Raw genomic sequence first — 9,629 nt, forward strand, 5'->3', positions numbered from 1 at the left:
TGATATTTGCAATAGTGTAGAGGAGAAAGTTTAGGATGACATGCTCCGGTCTTCAAAAGGTTTAGAGTAATGCAGGCAGACAGGAATAATGCATTTAACTTAGGCATATTTTATTGTCAATGAATTTCAGTCCTCTTAGTGTGTCTGTTTTGGGTCTTACAATAATATGTGAAATACAGTATAACACATTATGCAATGAAATACATTGCACACAGCAAAATGCTATGCTGTGGTATCCAGTTATTATTTCAGAAATAAATATGAGTAAAAAACAGGATTCAGGTTCATTCGCCACACTGGAAATAGAAAGTCATGTGCATTGCATTATGGGATACGATTTCCCACACAGTGTACTCTGGTTGTGTACTCACATTTTGACACATTTGGGGTTTTCTATGCATGTAGAAATTTTGCAAACAGTGAACAGCATATGCACTGCACAAACAGTACAATTGAAATGTACCATACTATTATGAACATAGTATAGTCTTCTTAAACTAAAAAGGTAATTTCTGAGGGGGCATTCTCATTTTTTATTTCAAAAGCTGTCTTTAGTTGCAACTCTGAAAATAATTTATTTTAGTGAAAAGGGAACATCTATTTACCAGGATAAGACTAAGGACTTTTTTTAAGGATCATTTGATTCCTCATGGAGTGTAAATGAGGTGTTGTTGCTGAGCAACATTAAAACGTGAATAACAGAAAAGAAAAGGTAAAAAAAAAAAAAGTGAAAGTGGTATTCATTATCTAATGCCTCCTTAACTTCTAAAAAGGCATAATGAGGAATTGAAGAGCACTTTGGGGAAAAGGCAGTAGGTGCTAAAAGAAATTTAATTTTGAATAATTACACAGTTACAGTATATTTATTACATGCTTATTTCAACATCTTTTTACAATATAAAATGCACTACCAGTGATCAGGAATGCATAGACTGTAAAATGTAGTAGCCTGCAATTACCTTAAATAGCTATTTCTCTACCTGATTAAATGATGTCAACTATAATTTTTGACATGATTAGTTAATTTAGACATTTTCCACTGTAGAATAGATTACATTTTGTCTTTAAAAAAAAAAGCAATGTCCAAAAAACTGACTAAATTTTTTTTAAAAAGGAGCAAAGATTGTCATTCCTTTTTTCTTGCTACAAGTGTGTTTATATTGTGTAAAAAAGCCTTAGTTTTAAAGGAAGTTAATTGTTTAGCAAAAGCTTCCATGTAGCAGGTACTTGATGCTGAAAACGTTATAGAAAAGGGAATTGCTGTCACCTAGTGGTGACTCAAGAACATTAATACAACACTATATAATATAACGTGCATAGTAATATGTAAAATATAATTGTAAGCCAAGTGATCCACCTGTGCATCCATGTTCAGAACAAGGAGTTCAAATTTCAATCTGAAATATTAATTGAAGCACAATAGTTACAATCACGTGTTGACAAATCATGCTGTGGACATTTTCAAAATACTCCCTGCAATATACTTACATGACATCCAGACAACAATCATTTATTTACTGTGTTCAAAGAACATGAAGTCCTACGAGAGAAGAACAATATCAGATTATTCACTCTGCTGAAGCACACAGAGCTATAGTGGAAGTTTAAAAAACTGGTCTAACAAGAAACATGTGCAATAATGCCTTATGTTTGCTTACTATGAGAAAACATGCTCCAAAAAGAACAGCTTTAATCTTCACGTCTAGATCCATAGGAAAGGAGATTCCAAAATTTTCTGCGTCAGTGAAAGCTTCTTTCACCAAACCGCTCCACTGTTTAGAGATTCTGCCCACCTTTGTTGACTCATCCATGGACAAAACCTGTTTAGATGCAAATAAATAACTATTTATGATCATGCAAAATGGTGCAAGAACATGTTAACTCAAAATATCAAACTATCAGTCTAATATGGTTCATACATCAAAGTTGACATCAGAGCAGCATCTGCAGGCGCAGAACGGCCCCACGATCTTCAGAACTGCTTCTCTTTTCTCATTCTGAATGGTAAACTTGGGAATAAAAGGATGCCAATTCTGGATCACATATCCAATGGGGTTGCCTGGTGGAGACTGGATTTCAAGCTATGAGGCAGACAAAAGACACATCAGAAGCGATTGGAGCAGTTTAGGTATAACTACTTAAAATATAGTAGACCTTTCATATTATTCACAACTAACAGGTAGCGTTTAACCTGTTAATTTAATCACAGACATGACAATTGATGGTGGCATCGCTGTGTACCCATCATGCAACACATCAGTCCTGCAATAGTCAAGGTGATTTCAAAATGTAACATAACTTCCTTGGTAAATATTACCACATGCTCAACCTAAAACTAACCTTTCCTAGTCATAAAAAGATTGATGTATCTGATATTTTGCAACTCAATCTGAACTAACCCTGCCTTGTCATAAAAAGGTTGAATTATCTAATATTTTATAAGACTTATTGACCTTGACAGAGTCTTCTGTATTGTTTTTCCACTATGATTTCCCGATTTTCCTTGTTTTTGTTTTTGCCTGCACATTGGTCTCACCAAATAACTTTGAAATATTGAACACAGTGTCCACCAAATCTATAATTGAATTCTTTTGATGAGGCGTATTATACATGATGAATGTGAAAATAGATTTTAATTATGAAATACAATAGACATTATTAAAAAAACAACAAAAGAAATCACAATTTCCAAGTGCATTGGTTTTCTAGATTTAATATTAAGCTAATACAGCAACATTTTAGTTAAGGACAGTCTGAGACATGCTCATTTGCTCATTTGACACACAAGCTTCCCATGCCCGAATGATGCAGCTCTACTGAGTATGCTAAAGGTATGATAAAATAGTTTTAGGTACGATAATGTGTTAATAAGACTAAATAATGGGTCATAGTTAGTTGATTATTTCATTGTTTTACTGGGGTTTTTTTTAACACTTGCAGTTTAGGCTGATCTAACTGACCATAAAATTGTGCATCAGTGAAATGGATCACGATGTTGTCACACTTTCACACTGTCTAACATTTACTGAGCACCATCCATCACAATGGTATAAATGTCATACCAACTGAAAGATACAATATATATATATATATATATATATATATATATAATAGAAAGTTATTTTCAATTCTAATAATATTTGACAATATTGCTGGTAACACATTTTTTTTATATAAATATAGCCTTGGTGAGCATAAGAGACTTAACTTACAAAATCTTGCCGACCCAAACTTTTGAACTGTAGATTGTATAAGGGTTTTGTCTAAAACATTTTTTTTTTCTACAGAAAATAGCACAATGATACTAGTCCATGAATCACTGCTTCTGTGGCTTGAACCTACATTTTTTCACCAACCATCTTTAAAGGGTTAGTTCACCCAAAAATGAAAATTCTGTCAGTATTCACTCACCCTCATGTTGTTCCAACCCCGTAAGACCTTCGTTCATCTTCGGAACACAAATTAAGATATCTAAGATATTAAGATCGCTCCTGCATACTAGTCCATAGGCTTCTTGAGGGAATGACTTGCTGGCCTCGAAAAGTCATTAAAGACATCGTTAAAATAGTCCAAGTGACTACAGGGGCTCAATATTAAGTTTATCAAACGACGAGAACACTTTTTGTGCACAAAAACAACAAAAATAACGTCTTTATTTCAACTATTCGTTTATTTCTCCCTCTGTGCGACTCAGGTTACTAGTTTAATAGCGTAAGCTTCTGTTATTGTACGTCACACGCATCACACACATGACCAGCGTCGGCCAATAGTGAGCCTACGTGTGACGTAGCTCTACGCAATCACACTACGTTAACTGACTACAGGCCCATAGAGAAGGAAGTGAATAGTTGAAATAAAGTCGTTATTTTTGTTTGTTTTTGCGCACAAAAGTGTTCTCGTCGTTTGATAAAGTTAAAATTGAGCCACTGTAGTCACTTGGACTAATTTAACGATGTCTTTAATGACTTTTCGATGCCAGCAAGTGTCATGCCCTCAAGAAGCCTATGGACTAGTATGCAGGAGCGATCTTAATATCTTAAATATCTTAATTTGTGTTCCGAAGATGAACGAAAGTCTTACGGGGTTGGAACAACATGAGGGTGAGTAAATACTGACAGAATTTTCATTTTTTGGGTGAACTAACCCTTTAACCACTAAACCCAACATTCAAATCAAAGGCTTTGAAACGTGAATAAACTAGTTACTTAAAGAACATAAATGTGTTTTACCTCTTGCAGGCAACAGGGGCAGCAGCAGCTAGCACACTTCAAAGGGCGTGTGAGGGTCATCACTTCCTGTCCCAAGTTATCCTGAACATGGATGACGAATGAGCGCAATGGCCCACAGAACTGTCTGTTACAGCAGTCGTTTTCCTCAGCCACATAGAACACCTGTTGCCCCATGCTGTTCTTCACCATGTACTTGTTATTGGTCTCCCAACCCAATATAGCTGTGACATGAATCAACAACACAATAAAAACAAAATTATAGAATAAAGACCTGTGTATGTCAAGTTGAGTTCACTGCATTAACTGACACATCTGTAAGCCCCGCCTTAAAAAGGTTACTACCAATCCTACCTCATATTATTAGGCAAACATTTTCTGAATAGAATTGTATGGAAGTCCTGTGTGTTTGGATAGATTAATATTACAGAATACTGTTGTAATAATAATACAGATTCATATTACATAAGTTTTATAAGTAAAACTAATTTAAAACATTGTGACTGGGCCTTTTATCACTGTTTTTAAAATAAAATGAATAAATACATTTAAATTATAAATAAAAAAATAGACATGTACATTTTCTGCAGAAAATGTGAGTGGTGCTTGCCATGGCAATACTCGGCACTGAGGTTGCAAGGAAGTAGCTAGGGTGTTGCTAGGGGATTCTGGTTGGTTGCTATAGGCATTGCTATGTTCCTGATAGGCAATTGCTAGGGTGTTCCTAGGCAGCTGATAAGGTGTTCTAGGTGATTTATATGGCATTTTTAAGCATTGCTTTGGTGTTCTGGGTTGTTGTCAGGGTGTTGCTAGGTACAGTAGTTGCTATTGTGTTTTGATGTGGTTGCAAAGATATGGCCATACGGTTGCTAGAGTGCAGATACTTGTTGATAGGGTGTGACAGGGAAATTATTTGGCATTCTGAACTACATGCCAGTCTGATTCCAAACATACCACCCCCTTATTTATATGATGCTCTAATTCAAAGATATCCCTCTCATCTTTTTAAGTGGAAGTCTATGGGATGGTTGCTCGGGTGATGTAACTGGTTGCTAGGGCATGGCTATAAAGTTGTCATGTCACTACTTCTTGGTTACTTGACAGGCCAAGTCAATACTCTCTGAAAAAAAAAATAATTTTACTGAAAATGATATTGTTCATATAAGTTTCCAGTTTATTCCTATGGGATGTTGTGTAAAGCTTATATGATAAAGCAAAAGTAATCAAAGGGGTAGGACTTATAGAAAGGTAAAATGCACAGTTTCATTTGAAAATATTCAAAGTATTATCATTGGAAAAACTACAAGAAATATCACAATATTACCTTCAACTAGCTCAACTTTCTGCTTTACAAGAAGTTGATCAATCTGTGTTGTAAAAAGGGAATAAAGGTTGAAAACGATCTTTTACATTTACATTAACATGTCAAAGCCACAAAACTAACACAAGCTTAGTCCCCACTTCCTGAGAAGCAGTGGCGGCTGGTGGGTTTTGAAATGGTGGGGCACACAATTTTAGCGGTAGTATTTTTAACTTCTTTAAATGGCTTTTTTTTTTTTTTTGGTCACTTACTGTACTGTATATACCTGAATATTTATAGAAAACGACACAGACATCAAGACAATATAAATATAATTCACTCACTAGTCCTAGCCTATCACTTGAAGCAAAAATCCATTTAAATGTCTGTGTTAAAAAAGCACTGTGTTTAGTGAATCTGATTGCTGCAGCCTATATCCAACTTAGGCATGGGGTCTTCTTTTATTTTTAATTTAGCTGTTGTTTCAATGTTAGTTTATTAAATTTGTTTGCAATCAAATATTCAATATCTCTACTCTCCAAATTTATATCAGCGGTACCAGTTCAAACTAATATCCCGTAATTTACGTCTTGTCGATGATTGGTTGATAAACCAAGGGAGGCTAGCCTCCTCTGCCATGTTACTTTTCTCAACACTCCTAATCACTGAAAGTGAAATACTCCATGGTGATTGGCTGAATTTTTTTTTTATACCAACAGAGCCTCCTCGTCCCTTTCTCTATCCCCTCAAACTTGCGTTTCACAGATTCGGCACATTCTTGGAAGAAGCGCGGCGGTTACACTTACAGAGGTGAAGTTACAAACAGAAAAAAAGAAATACACATTCCGAGACACAAGATTTTGGGTAGGCTGTGCCTTCCTTGTTTCCCCTGACGAGCCGCCACTGCTGAGAAGAGATCTCATGCAAGAAAAATAAAAACATCAGTGTCTTCAGTGTCATACAGAGCGGTTTATACACAGCAGTGAAGCTCTACCTGGATCAGGTACTCCAGTCCTGGTGGACAGCCTTCGGGTCTCATTGGAACCGGCATCATTGGCACTTGACCTTACAAAACAAAGAAAATTCCGTCTTTAACATCAGGATCTGAAAAAGTGAGATACAAATTTGAAAAATTTTATTTTCCATAGATTTACCGTGACCTGGTATGGCTGGTGCCTGGCAATAAGGAGGGGCGGAATTAATTGCATTTTTCTGTGGTTGGAGGTCAATCGGGTAACCTATTTTAAAGAGTATCAAAGAGCAGGATGTTTCTGTATAGCAGAAATTTAACACAATGCTGTCAGGATCAGGTCACTGATGATAAGGTTTTGACACACTTACCATTATTTGTAGCCATGGCAGGACGCTGCAAATTACTCTCTGGAAACCAGAAAAGCAAGTTATGCAAATATTTTTTTCCATGCATTTTGCATTGTAAGGAATTAAATTTCAGCAGCCTAACATATTTTTTAATAGCCAATAATTTTGCAAAACAGGAGGGCATTAATATACACTGTTCAGGCTGAGAACACCAGGAATTACCGGGAAGTTACTCACTTAATTGAATTTATAAAGCACTTCACAACTGCACCTGCAGACTAAAGTTCAGTACAATCAGTAGCATAAAAACAAACACTTAAAAACAACATGCAACTTACTAATCCAAATACAAGCCCAACCTCTCAAAAGCTAAAGACAAGACGAGATCGAGCCCAAAAAAGTGCATCAATCCATCATACAAATAATCAACACAGCTATTTATTTAGGTTTTTAAGGGGTTTCAGTTTTTTTTTTCTTACACAAACGCATCATTTCTCTTCTGAACGCATTTATTAACCCTCAGAGCCACGTGGATTACTTTTATGATTTTAGTGGGCAGTGCTTGGAAATGGAGACAACACACCTGTGTGACGACCTTTAACCATTCAAATGAAGTACCCAGTGTCACCACTCTATTTTTTATTTTATTTTTTTTTTTTATTAATGCAATGTTAAACCTGAACCACTCTGAGCCTGTTGCTTACTATCTTTGCTTACCAGAGTCATTCATCTGATCTGATGTGATCATCTTTACTTTAAATGCTAAATACAAAGTACTTCCCCAGGCGCTGTGGCGTAGTGAAAGTGCGCTGAGTGCAAATGAACATTCATTCAGAAAACACACAAACAGTTAATGTGGCAAGCAGGGCGATTGCTAATGCACGCCTCACCGCACTAATGTCTCTAATGGAGGAGCCACAGAAGGATAATAGGAGGAATGACGACAGTGAAGGCCGAGAGATGACCACGCCTGGACTTCATGTTGTGTTATGTTTGTTTACGCCACATTTTGCATGTGGAAACATAGCGGCAAATTATCAATATGCCTACAGTGAGCGCGCTATTGACATTAACTCATCAGATGGCAGTCGAGATGTGTGAGTCAAGACTGCATTTTGAGCCAGCGGCTGGAATTGATATATGACCCTATGCCCACAGACAATTCACCCTCCTCCACTTCAGGTGAAGGTGGGGGAGAAAAGTCCTCGACTTCAAATGACCGCTCTGTTAGCTACTTGCATCACTCCAGTCGCTCTCCATTTTAGAGTCTGACAGCATCTGTCACTGTGGGTCTAAGGTGCATGCCTCGGCTCGTTCCCTCTATCTTCGCTGGGGTCTGCCCATTTTTTCAGCATTTTTCAAATATTGCCAGTGGGTGGAGTCAGGCTCTGACCAGGGGTTTAGTTACCCTTTAACATTTATGCACACAAATTATTACCAAATAATACATCAGTTATTTGCATAATTAATAGGCCTAACTATATTGCTAAATGAGCCACATCGTCGAATCATTTTGAATAGCTTAATTTATATTGTTTTTATCGGGCTCATTATGTGATTAATAGAAACGATACATTAGCTAAGAGTGAACAATAATAGACTACTTCATTTTCAGCATTTATTAACCATAGTTAATGTTAATCTCAACATGAACTTAATTTTAAAATCAAATTAGTATCTGTTAGCAAGTAGCCTATGTATTGCGAACCAACATGAGGTTAATAAATGTTGTTAAAAAAAAAATAATGTATATTGCTCTTTGTTAATTTTTGTTAATGAATTACCTAATATTTAAACGAGACCTTAAAGCGTTACCATTTTTGCTATCATTTCTAGTCAGTGCTCTTTAATACCACTCAGTATTTTGGCTGAATATAGTTGAAGTGAAGAAAAGGCATAATTAGCGTAACAATGACATGATGGAAACTGTTGTTCCCACTAGCGCTACTGCAGATGTTTGCGTGCAGTTGTTACTTTAAGGATCTATATCTACCCCGTTACATGTGCTACATTTGTGTAGCCTATAAGTCTACGATTGATTCAAATGTATTGGATTAACCAGAATATACGACAAAACGTTTTTTTTTTTTTTCTTACACAGTGTAGCCTATGCTGCATCATGAATTTCATATGCCAACTTACCTGTTTATCAAAAATAAGTAGGCTGTGGATGATGATTTGTTTTATTCCTCAACTTTTTTTCCCGAAAACCCACTCTAAGAGAGGTAGTACATTTAAATTAATAATGATAAAAATAATGTTTTATGAGAGATAATCCCACTGTTTTCTCTTCGCTCTTTATCTTCCTCACAACACCGCCCATGAGTTTCCTTTCCAGGAAACTGTCTGCTGCTTGTGGTCGGTCGCGAACACACCCCTTACAAACAAACGAAATTACTGGCAAAAAAAAAAGAAAGAAAGAAAAAAGAAAAAAAATCTCTTCATGACCATTTTACCGTAACAAATCTTGCCATTTCTCGGATCCTGTTAGATTACCTCGAATTATTCGTCTGCCTTTATGACGAAAGTGTCTCCATAGAGTTTTTTTCAAATGTTTTTTAAAAGCATCTGATTCTTTTTCTTTCAACTACCATGTCAAATCCTGTCATGACTTGCAATCTCAGTCCATCAATTAACAGCAAACCCCTTATCAAAACACACAATGCAATGCACACAGTGCACAATGCAATTAAAAGTTAAATGAAACGTTTTATATTGTAAGAAGATAGAACTTTTTTTTTTATTCATTATTATTATTTATTTATTGTGGCCATTTATTACCT

General features: G+C 36.0%; 1 protein-coding gene across 4 annotated transcripts; it reads right to left on the reverse strand.

Moving 5' to 3' along the window:
- Positions 1-812: 812 nt before the first annotated feature.
- On the reverse strand, positions 813-9,203 carry LOC120471456 (phospholipid scramblase 1). Of its 4 annotated transcripts, none has more exons than XM_089131039.1 (11): positions 8,989-9,203; positions 7,084-7,124; positions 6,868-6,906; positions 6,687-6,764; positions 6,521-6,591; positions 5,551-5,593; positions 4,230-4,450; positions 1,920-2,081; positions 1,659-1,820; positions 1,489-1,540; positions 813-1,397 (listed from the first exon to the last, which is right to left on the reverse strand). In XM_089131039.1, the coding sequence occupies exons 3-10, from the start codon at positions 6,881-6,883 to the stop codon at positions 1,511-1,513; spliced, it is 783 nt and encodes a 260-aa protein (XP_088987165.1). In that variant the 5' UTR covers positions 6,884-6,906; positions 7,084-7,124; positions 8,989-9,203; the 3' UTR covers positions 813-1,397; positions 1,489-1,510. The 4 variants fall into 4 exon arrangements, with proteins under 4 accessions (XP_088987165.1, XP_088987164.1, XP_039517218.2 ...); XM_089131038.1 differs by having other exon boundaries at positions 6,681-6,764; XM_039661284.2 differs by lacking the exon at positions 7,084-7,124.
- Between the last annotated feature and the right edge of the window lie 426 nt (positions 9,204-9,629).

Source organism: Pimephales promelas, chromosome 5 (assembly GCF_988280905.1).
Source record: "Pimephales promelas chromosome 5, fPimPro1.hap1.1, whole genome shotgun sequence".
NCBI classification, from domain to species: Eukaryota; Metazoa; Chordata; class Actinopteri; order Cypriniformes; family Leuciscidae; genus Pimephales; species Pimephales promelas.

Bases quoted from the DNA above. Each gene is read 5' to 3' on its own strand.
- LOC120471456 (XM_039661283.2), bottom strand. The intron at 5,594-6,520 runs GTAGAGCTTCAC...TTTACAACACAG, and splicing joins GACTGGAGTACCTGATCCAG to ATTGATCAACTTCTTGTAAA. The intron at 4,451-5,550 runs GTAATATTGTGA...TTCATGTCACAG, and splicing joins GAAAGTTGAGCTAGTTGAAG to CTATATTGGGTTGGGAGACC.